Below are 27,004 nucleotides of genomic sequence, written 5' to 3'. Positions count from 1 at the left end.
ATACACCATAACCCTCGAAAATGGAGGGGGGAAAGCAGAGGGCTTCAACGTAGGCCTATGATTCCTTTCCATTCGGAAACTCCTGGTTGCCGCATTGAACTCGCCCTTCCTCCGCGAAGCGCTGGCTACAGATCCTGCTGGCTGGCTACAGATCCTGCTGGCTGGCTACAGATCCTGCTGGCTGGCTACAGATCCTGCTTGCTGGCTACAGATCCTGCTTGCTGGCTACAGATCCTGCTGGCTACAGCTGACACGTCTTAAGGACATGGAGCCACTTCTTCAAAAGTTGTGAGTCCTTGGGCAGCCGATGGTAGCTTACCGAGGGATTTTTTTTTTTTTTGAGCCAATTCCTACAGCCGGGTGCTATACAGTTAATGTTTGAATTACTACGTTTTGTTGCCATCTTCGTTGTCCTAACCTCACTCTCTTTGATTCACTCTCCTAAATACCCGACAACTTTCTGATTCCTGCCAGGCGTTACTATGGCAATTTAAAAGTTCAAATAAACCTTGTCGACAATCAAAACACTAAATATAGAGATTTTTTTTTTATGTTAGATGCACATGTTTAGTATTAGTGGATTGAATACATCTCTTTGCTTAGGACGTACTTCCTAAAGTGTTTCGATTCCCCTTTAAGTTTCATTGAGCTTGAGACATGCCACTTTAGACATCTTGCCTTGAAACGCTGCATTTTATCCTTGTCGATTGGGACACAGTGTCTGACTTGATTTGCGTTTAGTTCAGCCGACCTGTTGCACTTACCCAACATGACCACTAGAGGTGCACTTACCCAACATGACCACTAGAGGTGCACTTACCCAACATGACCACTAGAGGTGCACTTACCCAACATGACCACTAGAGGTGCACTTAACCAACATGACCACTAGAGGTGCACTTACCCAACATGACCACTAGAGGTGCACTTACCCAACATGACCACTAGAGGTGCACTTACCCAACATGACCACTAGAGGTGCACTTACCCAACATGACCACTAGAGGTGCACTTACCCAACATGACCACTAGAGGTGCACTTACCCAACATGACCACTAGAGGTGCACTTAACCAACATGACCACTAGAGGTGCACTTACCCAACATGACCTCTAGAGGTGCACTTACCCAACATGACCACTAGAGGTGCACTTACCCAACATGACCACTAGAGGTGCACTTACCCAACATGACCACTAGAGGTGCACTTACCCAACATGACCTCTAGAGGTGCACTTACCCAACATGACCACTAGAGGTGCACTTACCCAACATGACCACTAGAGGTGCACTTACCCAACATGACCACTAGAGGTGCACTTACCCAACATGACCACTAGAGGGGAGCGAACATCCACAGGAGTGCCGCAGTGCTTTCTCCACCACACAGTGAACACAGTAAACAAAAGTTGTAGTTCTAAAAAAAAAGCCAAAACTAGCCCCAAGGGGGCAAAATAAGGAACTCTTCACGAATTTGCGTGTCATCCTTGCGCTTTACATTTGTAACAGTTACCTTGTGATTGAAAACTGGATACAAATGTAATTAATAAAAACAATCATTAGTCTGTATGCACAGCCCTAGCTTGAACCCCACCATGGCTGCTTGCTGCTTCATTGTTTAAATGTTTTTTTCATTATGGCGTCCCACAGGGACCACTGTAAATTAGTGACAGGTGACTTGTGACTGAAAACTGGACAGAAATGTAATCCCCCCAAAAATGTTAAAGTCACATTTTCACAGGAGAGTAACATCGGCTCACACCAGATGTGGAAAACAACACAGTGAAAGAAATGACAGGATACTGTGTGACCCACAGTTACAGCACAATTACCCCGCTGTCTGTATGTCCCCTGTTTACCGACTGTGCAAGTTAAGGTGATAGAAGATGGACTAAATTACAACACATACAAGTTAAAGGTGAAACTATCCCTTTGTTATTTTTGTCTAATCAACTCATTTAAAAAAATTTTACAGTTCATATTTCAATTTCATACATTGTCAACATCCCCCTGCCCTCACACAAATTCTTATATGTATTATTGTTTTTTCATTTGCATATCCCTTTCCCGTTTTGAATGTATACTAAAGTAAAATAAATCTTTACCGTGCCTCTTGTACACTTATCTTTTGCACTTAAAACAGTTCAGATCACCGTTAACATTTTGAAGTTCGATGGGACCATATAAATTACAGGAGTGTCTGTATAACTGTCCCTTTGTAGTAGACAATTATAAGCATTGCTTATATTCACACCCCACATTTGAGTGAAATACAGATTAGTTACAAATGTCAAACTTAAAACACATTTCAGCAATGTCCTAATAAAACCAACTTCACATAGTCCCCCAGAAGAAAGGCACACGGACACCCACACTTCAGGTTTTTATCTGCAGTAAAAGATATCAAACAGTGATGACAGGCACTGGCAGGACGGTCACAGCCACACGTTCACTGGTTAGGTAGGACACAAGATATCTTTTGTTGAGATGGTAAGCAAGGCTGCTGGCAAATGTGTGGCAGGCTGGCATATGCCCCAACACTTTTGATTCAGTTTAAAAATAAATATTGACACAAAAGCTGTTGTTTAGACTGATTTGCCTCATGGTTTGTTCACTCGTGCACAATTAATCTGTGCTTCAGTCTGATCAACTGTAGCCTACTGATAACAACCACAACTGCAGAAAGCCTAGAGAAGCCTATGCGCTCCAGCCAGGGGGGAGTAAAATGTGCAAGCAAATTTCAATTCTGCACGAATTTACGGGGAAAACTTGAAATTTCTTGTTCTTAACTCCTGTGGCTGGAAGCCACTCGGGCCTGATGGATGTTTCCCCGCCTTGTCATCTGTCCCCATCCAAAAGGCCTGTGCTACCTGGAACTTGCCTGCCAAGGAGGTTGTCTCCATCTGCTGTCTTAGGTGTCTCACAGTACGGACATTACAGTACACACATTATTGGATTATGACTCTAACACATTTCATACAATTATATGGTTTCAGGGTGGAATACTTTAGTCATTATCTTAAACATATAAATTATTCTATCACTTAGGCGTCTCACAGTACGGACATTGCAATTTATTGCCCTGGTGACATCTGCAGTCCTCATGCCTCCTTGCAGCATGTCTAAGGCACGTTCACGCAGATGAGCAGGGACCCTGGGCATCTTTCTTTTGGTGTTTTTCAGAGTCAGTAGAAAAGGCCTCTTTAGTGTCCTAAGTTTTCATAACTGTGACCTTAATTGCCTACCGTCTGTAAGCTGTTAGTGTCTTAATGACCTTTCCACAGGTGCATGTTCATTAATTGTTTATGGTTCATTGAACAAGCATGGGAAACAGTGTTTAAACCCTTTACAATGAAGATCTGCAAAATTATTTGGATTTTTACGAATTATCTTTAAAAGACAGGGTCCTGAAAAAGGGACGTTTCTTTTAGTGTATAATAGGTCATACAATAAGTTTTGCAGTGATTCCTATGTTGTTGATGTAAAGAATATTTGTTGGTCTGCGGTATGTAATGAGGAGCAACCAGACGCTGCACTTGACACGTTTATGAAATTGCTTATTCCAGTTGCTAATAAGCATGCATCCATTAAGAAAATGACTGTAAAAACTGTTAAATCCCCGTGGATGGATGAGGAATTGAACAATTGTATGGTTGAGAGGGATGAGGCAAAAGGAATGGAAAATAAGTCTGGCTTCACAACTGACTGGCAAACGTATTGCATATTGAGGAATCATGTGACCAAACTTAATTAAAAGAATAAGAAACTACACTATGAAACAAAGATAAATTACATAAAGAATGATTTCAAGAATTATAGTAAAAAGCTTTGGAGCACGTTAAATTACATTTTGGGCAAAAAGGCAAACTCAGTTCTATCATTCATTGAATCAGATGGCTCATTCATCACAAAACCCACTGATATTGCCAATTACTTTAATTATATTTTAATTGGCAAGATTAGAAAACTTAGGCATGACATGCCAGTGTGAAAAAGTGAAAATGTAGAGTTTCCATCAACCTCGCGTGCAATGTAGATATCAAAGAATGCCGCAGTTCGCGGGTAGAGTAGTGGGTGAAACCATTCACTTCAGGAAAAGGGGTGATATAAATAAAGTTTCCTTTCATTATGTGTTGTTGAATTCACAAGAATATTTGCTGCCATTGTAGTAAGGTTGGCAATACGAGAGGTATTCAGACTATGTCCAGTGTCTGTGTTCTTTTGCCCATCTTAATCTTTTCTTTTTTATTGGCCAGTCTGAGATATGGCTTTTTCTTTGCAACTCTGCCTAGAAGGTCAGAATCCCGGAGTCGCCTCTTCACTGTTGACATTGAGACTGGTGTTTTGCGGGTACTATTTAATGAAGCTGCCAGTTGAGGGCTTGTGAGGAGTCTGTTTCTCAAACTAGACACTAATGTACTTGTCCTCTTGTTCAGTTGTGCACCGGGGCCTCCCACTCCTCTTTCTATTCTGGTTAGAGTCTGTTTGCGCTGTTCTGTGAAGGGAGTAGTACATAGTGTTGTACGAGATCTTCAGTTTCTTGGCAATTTCTCGCATGGAATAGCCTTCATTTCTCAGAACAAGAATAGACTGACGAGTTTCAGAAGAAATTCTTTGTTTCTGGCCATTTTGAGCCTGTAATCAAACCACAAATGCTGATGCTCCAGATACTAAACTAGTCTAAAGAAGGCCAGTTTTATTGCTTCTTTAATTAGAACAACAGTTTTCAGCTGTGCTAACATAATTGAAAAAGGGTTTTCTAATGATCAATTAACCTTTTAAAATGATAAACTTGGATTAGCTAACACAACGTGCCATTGGAACACAGGTGTGATGGTTGCTGATAATGGGCCTCCGTACGCCTATGTAAATATTCCATAGAAAATCTGCCGTTTCCATTTCCAATAGTCATTTATAACATTAACAATATCTACACTGTATTTCTGATCAATTTTATATCATTTTAACGAACAAAAAATGTGCCTTTCTTTCAAAAACAAGGGTTATTTCTAAAGTGACCCCAAACTTTTAAATGGTAGTGTAGATGTTATTGAATTGGGACAGAAAAAACACTGCAGTGCACTTTTGAGAAGTTGACTATATCACTACTTCCCAGAAGTTACAATTTCAAACAATATCATTCGTTTCATAGTGTAACATTGGGTCAGATTGGATGAGAAACACTCATGGACAGACGGAAGGAGATATCTTCTGGAATGTATGCATTTTTTATAAAATCAATAACATCAGTCAAAACATTCTGTCATCACCCTGAGCGACATTCCAAAAACGAACAACCAGATATCCCTGTTTCTAATTACGTGAAAACATCAACAGACGTTGAACAAAATACAGGCACTACTGTTATTTAATTTCCTAAACTTTTAATTCAAATCAAACTTTATTTACACAAAACATTTTACTAAAGTAAATCCATCATGTATCTATTTATCTGAAATCCAGAGCAGGAATGTTCCAGAGTAGCTTTGCTTTTCTAAGAATGTTGTTCACATCCTCCATTTTTATTCCCATCTCCTGACAGGAGATCTTTGTCCTAACGGTCTTTCTTCTTTGTATTTTCATCCTATTTTCTTTCTTTGTGGATACATCTCAAAGGGGTCAGCATGTTTACCTTCTGAATGTGTGAGTCAGTTTGTGAATGGTTAGGTTCCGCTTGAGACTAAAGCTTTTCCAGCAGTCACCACAGATAAATGATTACTCTCCTGTGTGAGTCCGTTTATGTGCAGTTAGGTGCTCTTTGCGAATGAAGCCTTTACCGCAGTCACCACAGCTAAATGGTTTCTCTCCTGTGTGAGTCAGTATGTGCCTCCTTAGGTCCCCCTTCTGAATAAAGCTCTTCCCACAGTCACCACAGGTAAATGGTTTCTCTCCTGTGTGAATATTCATGTGCCTGGACAGATGTCCTTTTTGTTTGAAGGCCTTGCCACAAAAGGGGCAGGTGCAGGGTTTCCCATCGTGACAGAGTCGGACATGGGCCTTCAGTTTACAGGTGGAGTTGTAGAGTTTTTTGCATAAGTGGCATTCGCTGAGTCTCTTCTTGGCAAAAGTCACATGTCTCTGCAGGTCAGCTTTCAGAGGAAACGTTTCACCACAGTCACGGCAGTGGTGAGTTTTTATAGAGGTGCTGGGTTTGGAATAGTGTTCCCCCAGTGGTGGGTTTGGATCCAATGTTGTGCTAGGCTCAAATGGTGGGCTGCAGTCAGGTCCAACTGTGTCACTGCTTACAGCTGAACTGTGGCTGGAGGCATTGTTTTGATTATCTGGAGGGTCACAGGGAATGTAAAGACCCTTAATGTGGGTGCCAAAAGGTGTGAAATCCACTCGTTTACAGTCACTCTCTCTGTTCTCCACAGTCTGGATTTGGGGAAAAGTCAAGGACCAAACTGGGTCCTCCTGATCACATTCACTTTTCACAGAGGAAGGAGTGCATTTGAATTCTATGATATCAGGCTCCAGACCTTGAAACTGCTCTTCCTCCTGACTGGTCCTGACTTCTTCCGGTTTCTCTTTAACCTGTATGGGCTCTGGGTCCTTCTGTCCCAGACTGGGGCTCCACTCCTGCTCACAGTGCTGCTGCTCAGGGGGAACCTCCTCTTCAGAGACAGAGAGCTGCAGGGAGTCTGGAGGGAAGGAGAGGAGGAGCAGAGGTTACCTATACAGACTTTAGACAAGCTAACTAATCCAGGCGAGCTTCAGTGCCATTCAACTCTCCTTCCGTGGCCTCCAACTGCTCTTAAATGCAAGTAAAACTAAATGCATGCTATTCAATCGATCACTGCCCGCACCTGCCTGCCCGTCCAGCATCACTACTCTGGACGGTTCTGACTTAGAATATGTGGACAATTACAAATACCTAGGCCCTCGCTTCATACTCGTCGCCAAACCCACTGGCTACAGGTTATCTACAAGTCTCTGCTAGGTAAAGCCTCGCCTTATCTCAGCTCACAGGTCACCATAGCAGCACCCACTCGTAGCATGCGCTCCAGCAGGTAAATCTCACTGGTCACCCCCAAAGCCAATTCCTCCTTTGGTCGCCTTTCCTTACAGTTCTCTGCTGGAACGAATTGCAAAAATCACTGAAGCTGGAGACTCATATCTCCCTCACCAGCTTTAAGCACCAGCTGTCAGAGCAGCTCACAGATCACTGCACCTGTGCATAGCCCATCTGTAAAGAGCCCATCTATCTACCTCATCCCCATACTGTATTTATTTATTTATCTTGCTCCTTTGCACCACAGTATCTCTACATGCATATTCCTCTACCATTCCAGTGTTTAATTGCTATATTGTAATTACTTCGCCACCATGGCCTATTTATTGCATTAACTCCCTTATCTTATCTCATTTGCACTCACTGTATATAGACTTTTTGTTTTCTTTTGTTCTACTGTATTATTGACTGTATGTTTTGTTTACTCCATGTGTAACTCTGTGTTGTTGTATCTGTCGAATTGCTATGCTTTATCTTGGACAGGTCGCAGTTTCAAATGAGAACTTGTTCTCAACTAGCCTACCTGGTTAAATAAAGGTGAAATAAAAATAAAAAAGCTGAGAAAACTCAACTCCACCATATATACATCTCAATGGAGTTGTGATGAGTGCCGGCAGAGTGTACCTCTGGTTGCATCGAGTCCCTATCCGTCCAAACTGTAAACATGTCCATTCTTTAATGCCTACCTTGTACCTGTGTTTGACCTGTGTAACTGTGTTATTTTATTTGGGTGTTGCAATACGTCGTTTTTGATTTAAAAACAAACTTAATTCTATGTGAAGTCTGTCAAATTTGTCATTTAACAGACAATCTTATCCAGAGTGACTTACAGTGCGTGCACACTTTCTTACTGGTCCCCTGTGGTACCATGCTCTACCAACAGAACCACACGACTTTAAACATGTACTACACAACCAAATGTAGAAAAAGGGTGTGAATATTTTATGAAGCTAGCGACAGAAAGTATCCACATCCCCTTATCCTCTTTTTCTCATCAACATTTTGTTGTGTTACAGACTGAATTTAAAATGGATTAAATTTAGATTCACTGGCCTACACACAATACCCCATAATGTCAAGGTGGAATTATTAAACTCCTTTGCTATGGCAAACCTAAATAATTTCAGGAGTAAAAATGTGCTTAACTAGTCACATAATAAGTTGCATTCTGTCACCAACAATAATAGGAAAGGGAGATACCTTGTCAGTTGTACAACTGAATGCATTCAACTGAAATGTGTCCTCCGCATTTAACCCAACTCCTCTGAATCAGAGAGGTGCGGAGGGCTGCCTTAATCGACATTCACATCATTGGCGCGCGGGGAACAGTAAGTTAAAACCTCTTTGGGCTAGGCGGCAGTATTTTCACATCTGGATGAAAAGCATGCCCAAAGCAAACTGCCTGTCACTCAGGCCCAGAAGCTAGGATATGCATGGTAGTATTGGATAGAAAACTCTAACATTTCTAAAACTGTTAAAATAATGTCTGTGAGTATAACAGAACTGATTTGCCAGGCGAAACCTCGAGCACAATCCATCCAGGGAATTCTTTGTTGTTGAGGTCATTGTGTTTTCCAATACTTTTCTATGGGAAACCTGATTTATTAGGGCCCAGATTGCAGTTCCTATGGCTTCCAATAGATGTCAACAGTCTTTAGAAATTGTTCAATGTTTTTCTTTTGAGAAATGAAGAAGTAGTCCTATTCTTTCCATGTGTCACTCAGATGGACTCAAGTCTTTTGGTGCGTGTGAACAGGAGCGTGCTCCTCGTTATTTTTCTCCGGTATTGGAAACAGTTTATTCCGTCTTAAATTGTATCGATTATTTACATTTTAGGGTACCTGAGGTTGGATTAGAAACGTTGTTTGAAAAGTTTGGACCAAGTTTACAGGTAACTTATTAGATACATTGTAGTCATGTTGGGCGAGTTGGAACAGGTGTATTTCTGAATCAAACGCGCCAAATAAATGGACATTTTGGGGATATAAAGAAGGAATTTATCGAACAAACCGACTATTCATTGTGTCACTGAGACATTTGGGATTGTAAAAAGATGATCTTTAAAGGTAAGGCATTTATTATATCGCTATTTCTGACTTTCGTGTCGCGCCTGCCTGGTTGAAAAATGGTTTTCATGTTTTTGAATGCGGGGCGCTGTCCTCAGATAATCGCATGGTGTGCTTTCGCCGTAAAGCCTTTTTGAAATCTGACACAGCGGCTGGATTAACAAGAAGTTAAGTTTTATTTTGATGTATTACACTTGTATTTATATGAATGTTAAATATTTATATTTCTGTAGTTTGAATTTGGCGCTCGGCAATTTCACCGGATGTTGTCAAATCTATCCCGCTAACGGGATTCGAGCGTTAAGGGATCCCTAAGAGGTTTAAACCTCCTTGCTCAGGGGCAGAATGACAGATTTTTAACTTGTCAGCTCGGGGATTCGATCCAGCAACATTTCGGTTACTGATAACGCTCCTACCCACCAGGCTACCTGCCGCCCTCCTGTGCTTAACATGATTTTTGAACGACTTTCTCATCTCTGTATCACACAATTATCTATAAGGTCCCTCAGTCAAGCAGTGAATTTCAAACAGATTCAACCACAAAGACAAGGGAGGTTTTCCAATGCCTCGCAAAGAAGTGCACCTATTGGTAGATGGGTAAAAATAAAAAAGCAGATATTGAATGTCCCTTTCAGCGTGGTAAAGTTATTAATTACACTTTGGATGGTGTATCAATACACCCAGTCACTACAAAGATACAGGCATCCTTCCTAACTGAGTTGCCGGAGAGGAAGGAAACCACTCAGGGATTTCACCATGAGGCCAATGGTGACTTTAAAACAGCTACAGAGATTAATGGCTGTGATAGAAAAAAAATGAGGCTGGATCAACAACCTTGTAGTTACTCACAATACTAACCTAAATTACAGAGTGAAAAGAAAGAAGCCTGTACAGAATACAAATATTGCAAAACATGCATGCTCTTTACAATAAGGAACTAACTTAAAACTGCAACAACAAAAAATATGTCAAAGAAATGAACTTCATGTCCTGAATACAAAGCGTTATGTTTGGGGCAACTCCAACACAGCACATCTCCGAGTACCACTCTTCATATTTTCAAGCATGGTTGTGGCTGTATCATGTTATGGGTATGCTTGTCATTGGCAAAGGACTAGGGCGTTTTTTAGGATAAAAAGAAACGGAATAGAGCTAAGCACAGGCAAAATCCTAGCGGAAAACCTGTTTCAGTCTGCTTTCCAACAGATATTGGGAGACAAATTCACCATTCAGTTGTCACGTCCTGACCAGCAGATGGAGCTAGTGTTTTAGTTTTGGGGTCAGGACGTGGCATGTTTGTGTTGGGAATGTTTGTGTTGTTGATTGGGACTTCCAATTGAAGGCAGGTGTGTTGAGTTGCCTTTGATTGGAAGTCCTATATAGGTGTGTGTGTTTTTCTTTGGGGTGGTGGGTGGTTGTTTTTGCACAGCGTTTTATAGATAGCCTGCAAAACGGTTGTAAATCGTGAGTACCGTTCATTGTTTTGTTTTCCCTGTGGATGCTTTTTTTCATTTACCAATTAAAAGAATGATTGTCCACACTTCCGCTGCGCCTTGGTCCTTCTCTCTCATGTATGACATTTTCAACGACGAGTACGACTTATTTTGTGACATCAGTAGAACAATAACCTAAAACAGAAGGCCAAATATACACTGGAGTTGCTTACCAATAAGACATTGAATGTTCCTGAGTTAGTTACAGTTTTGACTTAAATCTAGGGATGCACGATATGTCGGTGAACGCTGATTGGGTCTTTGCGTGTCAAAAAATGCCAACATCGGTATCGGCCTAATGTCTAGTTTAACGCCGATGTTTAAAACCGATGTCAAAAACCGATGTCAAAGCTACCGTGCATACCTACATAACGTAGGCATACCTATCTGACGCCACGTAAAATTTTGCGCTAAACGTGCAACACAGCATTCCTAACCTAGCCCACAATGTCTGCTGTGTGGATCGAGCAGTCAACAAGCCCAGCAGTCATTTGAAAGAGTAAGAACATTTTAGCGACAGAACTCAAAGGCGAAATCCATGAAAGCCAAAATAATGGAATTCATTGCCCTTGACAATCAACCATTCTCTGTCGTGGGTGATGTTGGCTTTCGCCGACTGGTCGAGCACCGGTACACACTACCAAGTACGCGATTTTTCCGATGTTGCGCTACCGGAGTTACACAGTAATTGCATCACTGCTATTAGCTTCACGACATACATACTATGGAACGCTGATTGGGTCTTTGCGTGTCAAAAAAGATACAGTAGCACTGTCAAAGCTGTACAAAAAAGTCTGCAAACAAGCAAACACCGGCCACGAACGATGTGTTTACAATACCGCGGTGGTAATAAAGCAAGTTCCACCGCAACTTCTGGGCTGGCTAGCTGTAGCTTGGTACCTAGCTAACACCAAAACAACCAGCCTGAAAACAATGACCAGTAGAAATTGCAGTCATTTTCATTATTCTTAGCAATGATTTAGGAATCCTAGTGAGTAAGTATTAGCTAGGTAGCCACTTGTTGTTCGCCTATTGAAATTGAACTTCAGTTCATTAAAATGAATAGCTAGCCAGCTACATAAACCTGTTGCCCAAATTATAAGCGGCCAGCTAGCTTTATCTGACTAGATGAGGCTCGACCGCACCATGTGTTGTGAAGCTAGCCACAATAAAGATTTGGCACAATAGTGGAATTTGAGGTTTGCCTTCAAAATAAAAGTCTGTCATTGACAGTGATGCAAATGAATACAAATAGTAGAATTATGCCATACTTTTATTTGAAGGCTAACCGCAAAGTCCACTACTGTGGCTAATCCTTATTGTAGCTAGCTTCACATAGATGGGTCCGACCACCATTAATCAAATAATAACTGTCTTATAAATAAGAGTTACACCTAGCTATATAGTTAGCTAGCTAACTATATAGCTACTGAAACAGATTGTCGTTTTGCTATGTTTTTGGGGAAGAACATTATTTACATCCATGAGCTAGCTAGCTTTTTGTTGTTGTTGATGACCAGTATTGTAGATGCGCAAGACAACTTTACCAACATCATAGCATACGTATCGATGAATCGTGGTGACATATGAAAGACGAGTGATAGTTATTACACATGGATTACACTAAGTAAAAAAATGTATGAACGCGTTCAGTTATTATGTGACGTGCGGTCATATTCAGGTCCTGATTGGTCAAACAGTGTTATTTGACGTGTATCTTTTTTGATATGCAAAGACCCAAACGGCGTTCCATATAAATCCTGTTGTGGAAATATTCGGTCAATCACATTTCACAAATACCGGAGCCTGTGAGTTCAAATAGACTTTTATTACAACATAATAAAAGCCGAGCTGATTCATGAAAACAACTAACTTCCAGTCTTGGCACAGACTACTTATACATTTGTCCTCCTCACGTCATACTCATAGTAACACCTCTTAATGGCTCATCACCTCTGGCATTTAGCCACCGTTATCATATTGCCTTCATATTAGGAGATGGAACCTGTAGAGCCACAGAAATAGTTTCATGCATGTAGGACCATAGTAACAGACCATGGAACCCTACAGAAATAACCATACATGTCATCCTGCTAACTCCTCTGAAAGGGACCCCCTGTTCTGGAAAATACCAAAGAAGTGGAACCATAGCAACAGTACATAGTTGGCCATAACACAGTTACAGGAATAAACAGTCGTGCATATCTAATGACCCAGAGCACATATAGAGTACACTAGTTTTGCTGGCTCCTTCTGAAATAAACAATTGCCACATACATACTGGAAAATTCACAATAATCCTGGTTGAGTATGAAACGACTGAACAACGAAACGGCACATCAAGTAAGTGAAAGAACTAGGTTTTGATTATGTTTTACTGGTAATGGGGACATGCGTAAATGCCAACAAAATAACTTTTTGGTCAGTGTGGTGTGTGTAACCTTTATTTAACTAGGCAAGTCAGTTAAGAACAAATTCTTACCCTCCCGGGTGGCGCAGTGGTCTAAGGCACTGCATGGCAGTGCTAGCTGTGCCACCAGAGATTCTGAGTTCGAGTCCAGGCTGTCTTGTTTTGTACGCTTTGTACAAATAATAAAACGCAGAACTACAGGATGTTTCTTAACATAACTCTTTATTAACTAGCTACAACTACATGTTCGCCTATCTCCAACCACGATCAACTGACCATGACCTAACCGTCTGGGTGGTCTTAACCAATCATCACACAGTATGATACGGCGGTAAAATGCATCCAATTATAATTCAGTATGTATTCACATATGAATATTACATCCCCCTTCTTTTAAAACAAAATACAAATGTTTTACATATTCTAAGCTTTTCTTTTGAATACATGCTCTGTAGTTTGAACTCAAGGTAAGTAACCATTTATATTGCATAATACACCAACTGAATCAACAGACTCTGAAACAATGATCCAACATACTGTTACTTTTCAAACAAGGGATTCTCAGCAACTCAGCTTTCACTGTAGAAATAACATCTTAACATTTCAAACAAATACAATACCAAAGCATGTCAAGTGAACTTTCAATAACAAGCTTACAGTCTGGAAGTCTTTTAGGGCAGCGATCCGCCTACACCCTTTGACATTTCACAGGTCGAGGACAGCTTTGGGCTTGACCTCTCTTCCTGACCTTGTGCGATATGATGTTGAGCATGCTTCGGTGTCAGTCAACAGCTCTTGTGGTGTTGCAGGTAAGTATGGTGTATGTTGTGCTGTGTGTGTTTTTAGTCCATCACGTTCTCTTTCAGGGGAACAGTTCATCTCATCAGTGTGTTGTTCTTTTGTGTTCAGTAAGTGACGACGATTGCGGCGGTACACTGCTCCTTCTGCTGTGCGGACGTCATATGAACGTTCAGTGTCAGCTGGCTGGATGACGACTGCTGGTTTCCAGAGGCCATGCTCCTGGATTCTAACTGACTCTCCGTCGATCAGTGGTGGCAGTGGTCTAGCTGACCTGTCGTAGTATCGCTTTTGTTGTTGTTGTCTCTGTGCACGTTTTTCATGCATTTCATTGTAGCTGACGACCTCAGGTTGCAGCTGCTGGTTGGTGCTGGGAAGGGTTGAGCGAAGTCTGCGGCTCATCAACAGCTGGGCTGGTGATTTGAAGTTGTCAACTGGAGTGTTGCGGTATTCAAGGAGACTGAGGTAGGGGTCCCGCTTGTCTGCTTTTGCTTTGTCCATGAGTGATTTAGCAATCTGCACAGATTTTTCAGCAAGGCCATTACTTTGAGGGTAATGTGGGCTTGTGGTGACATGTGTGAACTCCCATGCTTTTGTGAAGGATTCAAACTCATTTGATTTGTAACAGGGCCCATTGTCAGATATTAAAGTCTCTACAATGCCATGCCTGGCAAAGGCTGCTTTCAGCTTGTGTATCACAGCTGCAGATGTGGTGCTGTGAAGCTTGTCGAGTTCGAAGTATCTGCTGTAGTAGTCCACTGTTACGATGTAGTCCTCGTTGTTCCAGGTGAACAGATCGGTTGCCACGACCTGCCAGGGTTGGTCTGGGATACAGTGAGGTAACATTGGCTCTTTGGTGTTTGAGGGGCGTCTTTCAAGACAGATGGTGCATCTACCAACAATGTCCTCGATTTGTTTGCACATTCCAGGCCAAAACATAATGTCCCATGCTCTCTGTTTGCACTTTTCCATGCCCATGTGTCCAGCATGGATCTTTGTCAAAATCTCTTCTCTGAGACTGGTAGGAATAATGATTTTCTCTCCTTTGAAAATGATTCCGTTGATCTGTGATAGTTCATCACGATGGTTCCAGAATTCTGAGACGCTCTGAGGGCATTTTCTCCTCTCCTCAGGCCATCCATCCTGTATGACTTCCCTCAGCTGTGAGTTGAGAGTCCTTTCCTGTTTCTGCTTGGATCTCCTTCAGTTTTGTGTCACTAACTGGTAAGTTGCTGTACACAGTGTGTACTTGCATGTCCATGCCTTCACAGAGGCTGCTGTCCTTGTAGGTAAGAAACTTCCTGGAGAGTGTGTCTGCGACAGGGATGTCTTTGCCTGGACGGTGAGTGACTGTGAAGTCGTATTTTTGTAGTTGAAGGATCATTCTCTGTAGCCTTGGCGGGGCTGCAGCTAGTGGTTTCCTCATGATTGACTCAAGGGGCTTGTGGTCGGATTCCACAATGACTTGTCGTCCATATACGTACTGATGGAAACGTTTACATCCGAACAGAATGGCATAGAGCTCCTTTTCGATTTGAGCGTAGTTGATTTCACAGTCTGTGAGAGATTTGGAAGCGTAGCCGATGGGCTTTCCTTCTTGCAGTAGCACTGCACCTAGTCCATACTTCGACGCGTCCACTTGGAGTCTGAGCTCTTTGTTGGGGTCGTAGTAGGCAAGGATTGGTCCTGGTTTTATTGGTTTTATTATTTGTACAAAGCGTACAAAACAAGACATGGTGTCAGAGTAAATGGTCTTAAAAGATGGATTTTTCTGGAGTTCCTTCACCTCGAATGGACTGGGAGTCTACAAACTGACCCGATGCATGGCGTAAGTACAAACAGCATGTGGAGCTAATGTTCACGGGTCCTCTGAAGGAAAGAGGAGAAGAGGAAAAATGTAGCTACCTGCTCCTCTGGATCGGTGAAAAAGGGAGAGATATTTACAACACATGGACACTTACCGAGGCTGAATCAAAGGTACTGAAAACATACTACGATCGTTTTGAAGCATATGTTGTGCCGAAGACTAATACAATTTTCGCTAGGTACAAATTCCATGAGAAAGTACAGGGAGCTAGCGAGTCTTTTGAACCGTTTGTGACTGAGCTGCGTCTGCTTGTGAAAGACTGTGATTATGCAAACAAGGATGAGATGGTCAGGGACCGTATCGTATTTGGAATACACTCACCGCGAGTGAGAGAGAAACTTTTGAATGTTGGGTCTGAGCTAACGCTGGACAAAGCTATGGACATAGCCAGATCTCACGAGCTAGCACAGGCTCAGATGAAAACCATTTCGCGCCGCAGCACGAGCGCATCACGTGAACAAGCAGTGCACGCAGTCAGGCAGACATCAAAGCACACCTCCGGTGCCCAGAGAGCGCGTTTCAGAACGGAGAGAGAAATAACTCCAAAACAGAGCGACACAGACTCAAAACGCCCCAAAACATGTGGATATTGTGGATACAAAGTGCATGGCGAACAAGGAAATTGCCCAGCTAAAGGCAAACAGTGTACTAAATGTGGTAAATGGAATCACCTTGCAAAAGTGTGCAGATCTTACCGTGGAAAAACAGTACACACAGTGAGTGAAGATGAAATGTCAATCAAAGAGTCAAATGATGATGAACTGTTTATTGATTCAGTGACACAAAAAAAGTCACATATCAGAGACAGAGCAAGCCATTGCTGACATTGAGATAGGAACACAAGGCACAAAGCTAAAGTTCAAACTAGACACTGGTGCACAAGTAAACATCATTCCTCTGAATAAGTACCGCAGCTTGACATCTGAGTGCGAGCTACAGCCCACCATGCGCAGACTGACTGGTTATGGTGGTGAACAGCTCCCAGTAAAAGGCACATGCACTTTCAAATGCAAATACAAGGAAAGTGACATGATGTTAGACTTTTACGTTGTTGACACTAGAGCACCTGCAGTGCTAGGTCTTAAAGCATGTTTAGACATGGACCTCATCAAGCTAGTTTTATCAGTAACAGCACCAGTAGAGACAGGAAATGTACTGGAGGAGTTTGCTGATGTCTTTACAGGAATAGGATTATTCCCAGGAGAATGTACCATTCACCTTGACCCAGACGCAACCCCTGTGGTCTACCCACCAAGAAAGATTCCCCTTGCTCTCCGTGCCCGTCTGAAGAAAGAGTTGGAGAGCATGGAGCAATCTGACATAGTCACAAAGGTTACAGAACCGACCGACTGGGTAAACGCGTTAGTGGTGGTGGAGAAACCACGCACAGGCAAGCTCCGAGTATGCCTCGACCCAAGAGACTTGAACAAGGCTATCAAACGGCCCCATTACCCTTTACCGACGCTAGATGGCATCACACACAAGCTAGCGGGAGCACACTACTTCAGTGTCATGGACGCTAGATCAGGCTACTGGGCTATCAAGCTCACAGAAGAGTCATCTAAGCTCGCAACATTCAACACACCGTTTGGACGCTACAGGTTCCGTCGCCTGCCTTTTGGGATTATCTCAGCCCAAGACGAGTTTCAGCGAAAGATCGACGAAGTGTACGAAGGCCTCGACAGAGTTGTGGCAATTGTGGATGACATCCTTGTCTATGGTCGAACCAAAGAGGAGCACGACTGAAACCTCCGCGCGATGCTGCAAAGATCCCGCGAGAGAGGAGTCCGGCTCAACCCAGAGAAGAGCACAGTCGGCGCTACAGAGGTCGGCTACTTCGGACATCTTCTGACAGCGAATGGAATCAAGCCAGATCCACAGAAGCTCTCAGCCATAAAAGAAATGGAGCCACCAAAAAAACGTGCAGAGCTGGAAACAGTGCTTGGCATGGTCAACTACTTATCCAAGTTCGCCCCCTGCCTCTCCAATGCTAATGCACCCCTGCGTCAACTGCTAAAGCAGTCCAGTGAGTTTCTTTGGGACAAGCAACACGACATTGCTTTCCAGAATGTGAAAGACTTGATCACGAGAGAACCATGACCTAACCGTCTGGGTGGTCTTAACCAATCATCACACAGTATGATACGGCGGTAAAATGCATCCAATTATAATTCAGTATGTATTCACATATGAATATTACACAGGCTCTGTCGCAGCCGGTCGTGAAAGGGAGGCCCATGGGGCGGCACACAATTGGCCCAGCGTCGTCCGGGTTAGGGGAGGGTTTGGCCGGCAGGGATATCCTTGTCTCATCGCGCACTAGCAACTCCTGTGGCGGACCGAGCGCAGTGCCCGCCGACACGCTCGCTAGGTGTTTCCTCCGACACATTGGTGCGGCTGGCTTCCAAGTTGGATGTGCATTGTGTCAAGAAGCAGTGCAGCTTGGTTGGGTTGTGTTTCGGAGGACGCACGGCTCTTGACCTTCGCCTCTCCCGAGTCCGTACGGGCGTTGCAGCGATGAGACAAGACTGTAACTACTACCAATTGGATACCACGAAATTGGGGAGAATAAATGGGGTGGGGAAAAAAGACGAACAAATTCTTATTTACAATGATGGTCCGGACGACGCTGGCACTATGGGACTCCCAATCACATGATGCAGCCTGGATTCGAACCAGGGCCTCTTGCACTGAGATGCAATGCCTTAGACCGCTGCGTGTTAACTATTTAAATGTACTAGAATGCTTAAAATGCCGCTAAAATGTTAAATATCGGGTATCAGTTTTTTTTGGCAAGGAAAATATTGGATATTGGTATCGGTGCATCACTAATTAAATCGTCTTGGAAATCTATGGCAACACTTGAAAATGTCTGTTTAGTAATGATCAACAACCAACTTGACAGAGCTTGAAGAATTTTTTTAATAATAATGTGCAAATATTGTACAATCCAGGTGTGCAAATCTCATAGAGACTTATGCAGAAAGCCTCACAGCTGTCATCGCTGCCAAAGGTGATTCTAACATTTATTGACTCAGGGGTGTGAATACTTACGAAAATGAGACCTGTATTTCACTTTCAATAAATTTGGAAACATTTCTAAAAACACGTTTTCACTTTGTCATTATGGGGTATTGTGTGTTGATGGGAGCGACAAAAATAGATTTATAATTCCGGCTGTAACAACAAAATGTACAATTAGTCAAGGTTAGTCAAAGTGTATGAATAGTTTCTGAAGGCACAGTAGGTAAGTACCTATTTTACGTTGTGGTATCTCTGGTGTCCTCCGCAGCAGTCTCCGTAACCGATCATTCTCCTCCTGGTATTCTACTACCGTTTTCTCAACTGCACCGAAAATCTCCACAGCAGCCGCCGTTAAACGATCATTTAAAAACAAACGCAACAACTGTAGTTTAGACATATTTCAGTCGAATGAGAGTTGGGTAGTCTATTTAGTAGAATCTGTATGTATTTCTTTACCCCACACAAGGAATGCAAAATCAAAACAAAGTCGTTTCCAATCCTACTTCCGTGTTCTGGTCAAGGAATTTTTAGAAAACTCCTTGATTTTACTGAAACGCACAGTAGCGCCGCTAACTGGATGGGAGTTTAACTACTGTGCAAGAAAGTTTACAGACCCGTAGTAAAGAGAAACCATAAATACATGTACACAAACAGTGGTTATCATAAGTATAGGATAATCTGGCATAATAAATTCTTCATCAGGAGTCAGTGTTAACTTTGGCAGCTATTTTAGATTTCGTTTTAGTCAGGGGGGAATGCAAGGCGGTATGGTCTGGTATGGCGTTCCAGACAAATAAATAGTGGGGGTAGCCCGTACCGGTAAAACATAAGCCTATCACAATAATTAAAACAAAATGTCAAGACAACTGTAGGCTATTACACACGTATTTATCATTACGCATGTCAGAGGAATTAATAATTTGCAAATAAACTTGTGGTATTGCCTACAATCCAAAATTCGATGTGGTTCTATGATGACACTGAACTTTTGCCATGGTAGAAATGAGTGGCCGACACCGAGATGCGCGCGGGGACAACTGTGAACGCATAAATTCTGGCCCTAATGCCAATCGCCCAATGTCATTACACTTTTTGGTGTTTTGTGTAAAAGATGTATCCTTCCATTCATCACTGTTTGGAGGCTGGAAATACAGTAGGGGTGCTCCCACGGTGGTGAAGGAGGTGGTTATGGCCATCGCTGTTTGGAGGCTGGAAATACAGTAGGGGAGAGCGAGGTATGTTGTTACACTTTTCACACTGTCTAACATTTACTAGGCACAATACATCACAATGGTATAAATGTCATACCAAATGAAAGAAGGAAGTCTTGGGCACATATGTATTATTCATTACATCTTCATATCTTATTTCGGTAGGGAGTTGTAGACCGTTAAATAGAGAGTGTGCACGTGTGACAATTTGCCCCATCAGCGGGTAAATTGTCACACTAAGTCAGGTAAGTTATCACATTGGATTATCAACAAATAAGAACAGCCTGTCTGAGCTTGTGCCTGGCAGGGCTGAAATGGTGCTGGGGCCTGGCAGGGCTGAAATGGTGCTGGGGCCTGGCAGGGCTGAAATGGTGCTGGGGCCTGGCAGGGCTGAAATGGTGCTGGGTCCTGGCAGGGCTGAAATGGTTCTGGGGCCTGGCAGGTAGGTGCTGGGGCCTGGCAGGTTGCAGCCAAAGGATAGGCGACAATCCACAATCCCAGGAATGTCATATATTGACATTGTCTTCCAGGGATCGTTCCTCATCCAGGCATCACACGCGGTGTTGATGTGCCTCTTTAGCGGCCCGTAGACAGACCTGTCTAAGGGGTGAAGCCGATGAGAGCAATGGGGTGGGAATGACAGCATAATTATGCCATTTTCTTTGGCATTACATTTACATTTTAGTCATTTAGCAGACGCTCTTATCCAGAGCGACTTACAGTAGTGAATGCATACATTTCATACAATTTCATACATTTTTTTTTCTGTGCTGGCCCCCCGTGGGAATCGAACCCACAACCCTGGCGTTGCAAACACCATGCTCTACCAAGGCATAATTAAGTCCATCAATGGACAGATGAGACTCGTGGATTTGTCCAAAAGGAGTAAACTGAACTTCTCCTTTGAGCACTTGTATGCTCAACGAAATGTTTCAGGAAGTCAACAAAGTGCACATCTTTCATCCACCCAGAGGGATTTGCCCCTCCTTTGCTGCCAGGTGGCCCGTTGATCAGGAAATGATCGCAGTAGTTGACACGGGGGGGAATATAAACTATGGAGGTTTACCATTCCCTGTGTCTGAGACAGCACAGGCCAGTGTGACGAGGGCTTCTCCTTTCAGCGGAGGTCAGTGACCCTACTTGTTTGAATCCACGTCTGCCCACCACTTTGTCAGGTTTATGTACATTCCATATGTCTCCTGGTCCAAATTGATATCTCTGTAGCACTTCTGCTACACTGTCGTAGAAAGCATGAACTCTTTAACGTTTACATTTACGTCATTTAGCAGACGCTCTTATCCAGAGCGACTTACACATTTTAAGAACCCTGTAAACAACTCCAAGCTGCCCTGTTTCTTTTTCTGCCCCTATTTGCGTAAACTTCAGCTGGTGTGTCACAGCAAACTGGTAGGCAAGTCTTCTGACCTCACTTGGCGACAGACCAAAATAAATATCAACTGACCTGGTAATATACTGAACAAGCTGCATCTCCAAGTCAGGTGAAAAAACCTGCCGTGGCTTTGTATAGCCAACCACTGTTGTTGGCATGACTGTCTGACTTTCAACTTCTTCTCTGGTAACCTTTTGACAATACAGAGTCAGAGTATGGTAATTTATGTCAAAATCCTTCCCTGTACTCCTGATTGATTTGTTCTGCAACTTCACCTGCCTCACTGCCTTTAACATTATGCCAGGTGGTGTGCTGTCATTCTCTGTCTTTCTTTTATCATTTCTAACCATCTTTCTTTCTTTCCTTCCTTCCTTCCTTCCTTCCTTCCTTCCATCCATTCTTCTTTCCTTCAAAAACACATTTCCTCATTGCAATTAAACATTCATTACAGGCTTATTACGCCCACCTCCCTGTCTACTATCCTCGTTGCCACAATGCAATTCATAACACCACACTAAATTCATGACACTGTATGAAGTAATGTGTGTGTGGATATACTGTCTCATACAGTAGGCATGCAGTGTGTTAGTAGACACACACACCAGAGCCTGTCTTGTGTAGTCCAGGGATATGTCTGCTGCTCTAAACTATACGTATATATAATAATCCATTTACCGTAACATTTAATACTATTATCAGAGCTGATTACACCATATCACAATGTTTTTTGAGCATGTTCTATGTGTCTATGTATACTGGAGCAAGTTGTCACTAGGTGAAGACTTGCCCCAAGGGCATTGAGACAACTTGCCCCAAACTGACATGTGTGCTAATGTTGGCTAAATCTCAAGGTCAGCTCATCATAGAACTGCAGCTAAAGTATCAAAGAGACACGTTATTGTCTCCTTTACTCAGTGCAAAATTATAATTTTTGAACATTCATACCTCACATAGTTTTATTGCATAAAATGTAAAGTGGCACATTTTTTACTTTTGAAGGGGAAAAATAATAAATTTGTGCTCCCCCTCAGATTAGAGGGACCTTGACCACATGTGAACAGGAAGTTGACCATAGAACATGTAGTCACACAGAGTAGCTGTTTGATTTTTGAGCTAGCGCCTCTAGTGTTGGAGGTATGAACAGTTTGACAACTTACCCGTGTCACAACTTACCTCGCTCTCCCCTACGTTGCGAGTGGATGAACTTGCAAGGGTAGCCTAGTAAAGTAGCTCTTTGAAGTGATTGTTTGACAATCAGATGAAAAGATCATGACTGGTTGTGTTTGTGTGTTTATGCCACAATAAAAGGTAAAACATTTTAAAAGTGAAATGACAAATCTTTACGACTAGGCCCACAGAGATCCTATTGAATTAATAGGGGTTCTATATGGAATTCTATGACTAGAGTCATAAAAAATGAAATATGAGCCTTTTTTTATGTGACCTCAACCGTGGGGTCACATACTGTAGGAGGTCCCATACCAGGAAGAAATTCAATCTGCTTTTATCCCTAGTTTTAATCTTAAAATATATATAATATAATGCAGATTTTTTGGGGTTGCCCGCTCTGAAAACGTCTATATCAGTGCGCTAATACAGGACTAGTAAAGGCCAAGTGCACAACATTTGTGAGTAAAAAAATCTACATCATTTTTTTTTTTATATATCCTTTTTTAATTCAGATTTTTCAGGGGGTGCAGCACCCTCAGCACAACTACTTCCCACAGCTATGCCTCCTTCTCATTGGAGGAGAATGTCAGAGGCTGGACCTCTGGCTTGCTCATCCAATAGGTTTTAAGGAGGAGGCGAAAAGAGATGTGAGAGGACTCAAGGAGTACGCAATTGAGATTCTCCCGGACAATGAAATAACATTTTTTAATTTTTTTTAATACAATTAGATTTGCTAAACTCTTGCGTCCTCTCTCCTCAGTCCTCTCTCCTCTGTCCTCTCTCCTCTGTCCTCTCTCCTCTGTCCTCTCTCCTCAGTCCTCTTTCGCCTCCTTTTGAAAAAGGTCCAAGTTAATCGAGGAGAGTAAAAATGGATGGAAATGCACTTTCTTGAAATGAGACGGTCCTCCACTCTTGCATCATTAGGCAAATTACATTTAGTAAATAATTTAACACTTTTTTTTCCTTCTTAAAACTGCATTGTTGGTTAATTAAAGGCTTGTAAGTAAGCATTTCACTGTATGGTCTACACCTGTTGTATCCGTGCATGTGACAAATACAATTTGATTTGGATCCCAAACTAAATGTGTAAAGTGCTCCAAACAAATTAAGTTTGTTGTGGAAGCCATTTTATAGATAAAAACAATATGCTACTTATCGTTTTAAAAGTGTGCATGGTTTTCTACTCCGACATTACAACTGCTGATTTAAAGGGGGTGTGGAAGATAGCAAAACTCTTCCGTGGTAGGATACACCTGTACTTCCTCGCCAAAAAAATAGGCTACCTAGGAGTGGACACTCGACTGTACATCAATACTCCATAAAAATATTAAATCAACATCAGGAACGAGCAGCGGTAGGTCAACATTTCTGAGAAATACTCTTGGGACAAATTGGGGGAGATATTTCCCAAAAAAGTAAACATGTTTTAATGTATCAATGACATCAGTCAGACCATTCTCTCATCACCTGAGAGATGTAACAGATGTTAAATCGTACTCTCCTTGTGTTGTGTTTTGTTCAAATAAAAACACACCCCAGCAAGTGGTTCCAGTTGAGCATTATTTATTATCTGTTGTTAAAAAGGAAACAGCAACGTTAGTTTTGCTTAACGATGTTGATGGTTGTCGATGGTAAAATCTGTAGCATGAAAACTGTGTCAGTAGTGGGCATCAGTGCATGCTAGCTAACACACTTATATACAGTAATCATGTAGTAACCAAAAACAAAAAGTGTTAAAACAAATCAAAATATATTTTAGATTCTTCAAAGTAGCCACCCTTTGCCTTGATGACAGCTTTGCACACTCTTACAATGTAGAAAACAAAGAAAAACCCTTGAATGAGTAGGTGTGTCCAAACTGTTGACTGATACTGTAAATGTCACGCACTACTCATGAAGCGAATGTAGAATTTTAACTATTCAAAAACATAAAATACCTTCAAGTACCATCCACAAAACAATATATAGATATACCAGCCCTACTTAAGAGTGTTGTCCACATCCTACCTGTTATTCCCATCTTCTGACTGAACATCTTTGTCCTCATTTTCTTTCTTTCAGTTTTTGTCCTGCTTTCCTCATTTGTGGATGTTTTTGACATGCGTCAGCAGGTTAGTCTTTTGAGTAAAGCTTTTCCCGCAGTCACCACAGCTAAATGGTTTCTCTCCTGTGTGAGTCAGTTTATGCCTGGTTAAGTTCATATTGAGACTGAAGCTTCTCCCACAGTCACCACAGCTAAATGGTTTCTCTCCTGTGTGAGTCAGTATATGCTTTCTTAGGTTCCCCTTCAAATTGAAGTTTTTCCCACAGTCACCACAGCTAAATGGTTTCTCTCCTGTGTGAGTCCGTATATGATCTGTAAGGTGTCCCTTCTGATAGAAACTTTTCCCACAGACACCACAGCTAAATGGTTTCTCTCCTGTGTGAATACTCATGTGCCTGGACAGATCTCCCTTGTGTTTGAAGGTCTTGCCACAAACAGGGCATGTGCAGGATTTCTCCATCTGACAGAGTTGGATATGGTCCTTCAGTTTACAGGTGGAGTTGTACTGTTTATTGGATAAGTGACATTCGCTGAGTCTCTTCTTGGTAAGAGTCACGTGCCTCTTCAGGTCAGCTTTCAGAGGAAACATTTCACCACAGTCATGGCAGTGGTGAGTTTTTCTAGATGTGGTGCTGGGTTTGAAACAGTGCTCCCCCATTGACGTGTTTGGATCTAATGGTGGTTTAGGATGCAATGGTGGGCTGCTGTCAAGTCCTACTGGGTTTCTGCTTACAGCTGAACTGTGGCTGGAGGCATTGCTTTGATTATATGGTGATAAACAGGGAATGTGAAGATCCTTAATATGGGTCACCGCGCCAAAAGGTTTGAGATCCACTGGTTTAGAGTCACTCTCTCTGTTCTCCACAGTCTTGGTTTGAGGAAGAGTCAAGGACCAAAGTGGGTCCTCCTGATCACATTCACTTTTCACACCTGAAGGAGTGAAAATGAACTCTATGATATCAGCCTCCAGTCCTGGAAGCTGGTCTTCCTCCTGATTGGTACTAAATTCCTCTTGTTTCCCTTTAATCGGTGTGGGCTCTGGGTCCTCCTGCCCCAAACTGGGGCTCCACTCCTGCTCACAGTGCTGCTGCTCAGGGGGAACCTCCTCTTCAGAGACAGAGAGCTGCAGCGAGTCTGGAGGGAAGGAGAGGCGGGCCAGAGTTTACCTAGACTTTAGACATCAGGGTTGGGGTCAATTTTAATTAGGTCAACTGTACTTCCAACTCAATAACTGGAGAACTAGAATCTATTTTCGACTATTTCTCAATAAATAAAAAGAATAATATTGATTTCTAAAGTTTTTCCTTTTTTTATTATACATCCAAATCACTTCCTGGTTTTTAATGGCACACCGTTTTTATCCATGCAAATTTAAAAACAACGTCTTAAAATTGATGTAATGATGATCACTGTTAGCCCAAACAGTTTATCAATAAGGTAGAAATAACTATAGCTAGCTATCAGTATAAACATACGAACCTATTCTACATAGTTGATTCTCCGGTGTCCTCCGCAGCAGTCTCCGTAGCCGATCATTCTCCTCCTGGTATTCTACTACCGTTTTCTCAACTGCACCGAAAATCTCCACAGCAGCCGCCGTTAAACGCTCATTTAAAAACACACGAAACAACTGTAGTTTAGACATATTTCAGTCGAATGAGAGTCGGGTATCCTATTCAGTTCAGTTAGTGGATATTTTGTTACTCCACGCAATGAATTCAAAATGAAAAGAGTCGTTTGCAATCCTACTTCCGTGTTCTAGTCAAGGAAATTTCAGAAAATACCTTTGTTCTAACTAGTTGGTGGCAAACCCGGAAACACAACAGCGCCGCCAGCTGGATGGGGGTTTAATACTGGGCACTGCAGCCTACATGCCAGTAGGAAAGGGAAACGATAACTACATGTAGACAGTGGTTATCATATCTATAGGATGATCTGGGATGAACAACTATTAAGCAGGAGTCGACTGTAATAGCATTACTTTATACAAGATTAAGTCAATATCATGAGTGAGAAGCATTAGGTGAGAATTTGTATTTAACCTTTATTTTAACAGGGAGTCATACTGAGACTAAGCCCTATAATTACAAAAATATACACATTATTACAATATGAAAAAGCAAAGCAGAGATACAAAACACAGACATAGAAAACGAACACATACTACAAAACGTCCTCAATCAGCGGTCCGAAATGCCCTAGAGGTACCAAATCATCACCTTTGAGAGTTTGAGATTATTCCACATGTAAGTTGCAAAAAAAAAAAAAAAACTCAAAGCTGATTAACCAAACTGTAGAGAACGAAGGAATATCCAGAGTTAACCATCCTTGGTAACTTGGACGTCTTAAAAGTTATGATGTTAGGTACAGCGGGAGTTTCTGTAAAAAAGCATCGATCTACGAGACTGCAAAGAGGGCCTACCTACTTTCTGATACAGAATGCAGTGATGTGAACTGAACCTGTCGCCCTTAATAAAGCATAAATTCACCTGTGATGAACTGCATCCAATGGTTTCAGT

General features: G+C 42.2%; 3 protein-coding genes across 4 annotated transcripts in view; 1 reads left to right on the top strand and 2 right to left on the bottom strand.

Annotated features, from left to right (window-relative positions):
- The window catches only part of LOC115194676 (gastrula zinc finger protein XlCGF26.1-like), a 900,659-nt gene extending 874,343 nt beyond the window's left edge, over positions 1–26,316 (bottom strand). Inside the window, exons 1-2 of one of the 2 annotated variants that reach the window (XM_029754572.1) lie at positions 25,965–26,264; positions 23,988–25,619 (exon numbers count right to left, since the gene is read on the bottom strand). In XM_029754572.1, coding sequence (XP_029610432.1) covers positions 24,520–25,619; positions 25,965–26,130 — 1,266 coding nt within the window. In that variant the 5' untranslated portion in view covers positions 26,131–26,264 and the 3' untranslated portion in view covers positions 23,988–24,519. Of the gene's footprint in view, positions 1–23,987; positions 25,620–25,964 lie in introns of those variants that run through there. The other variant, XM_029754571.1, reaches the window with a different exon arrangement.
- LOC115194677 (zinc finger protein 37-like) overlaps positions 1–27,004 on the top strand; it is a 1,069,572-nt gene that overhangs the window by 935,036 nt on the left and 107,532 nt on the right. The window lies entirely within an intron of this gene.
- On the bottom strand, positions 5,213–19,182 carry LOC115194686 (zinc finger protein 16-like). Its single transcript, XM_029754594.1, has 2 exons — positions 18,902–19,182; positions 5,213–6,641 (listed from the first exon to the last, which is right to left on the bottom strand). Exons 1-2 carry the CDS (start codon positions 19,065–19,067, stop codon positions 5,716–5,718), a joined length of 1,092 nt encoding a protein of 363 aa, XP_029610454.1. The 5' UTR covers positions 19,068–19,182; the 3' UTR covers positions 5,213–5,715.

This window comes from Salmo trutta, chromosome 5 (assembly GCF_901001165.1).
Source record: "Salmo trutta chromosome 5, fSalTru1.1, whole genome shotgun sequence".
Taxonomy (NCBI): domain Eukaryota; kingdom Metazoa; phylum Chordata; class Actinopteri; order Salmoniformes; family Salmonidae; genus Salmo; species Salmo trutta.
This window is presented reverse-complemented; position numbering and strand designations above follow the sequence as displayed.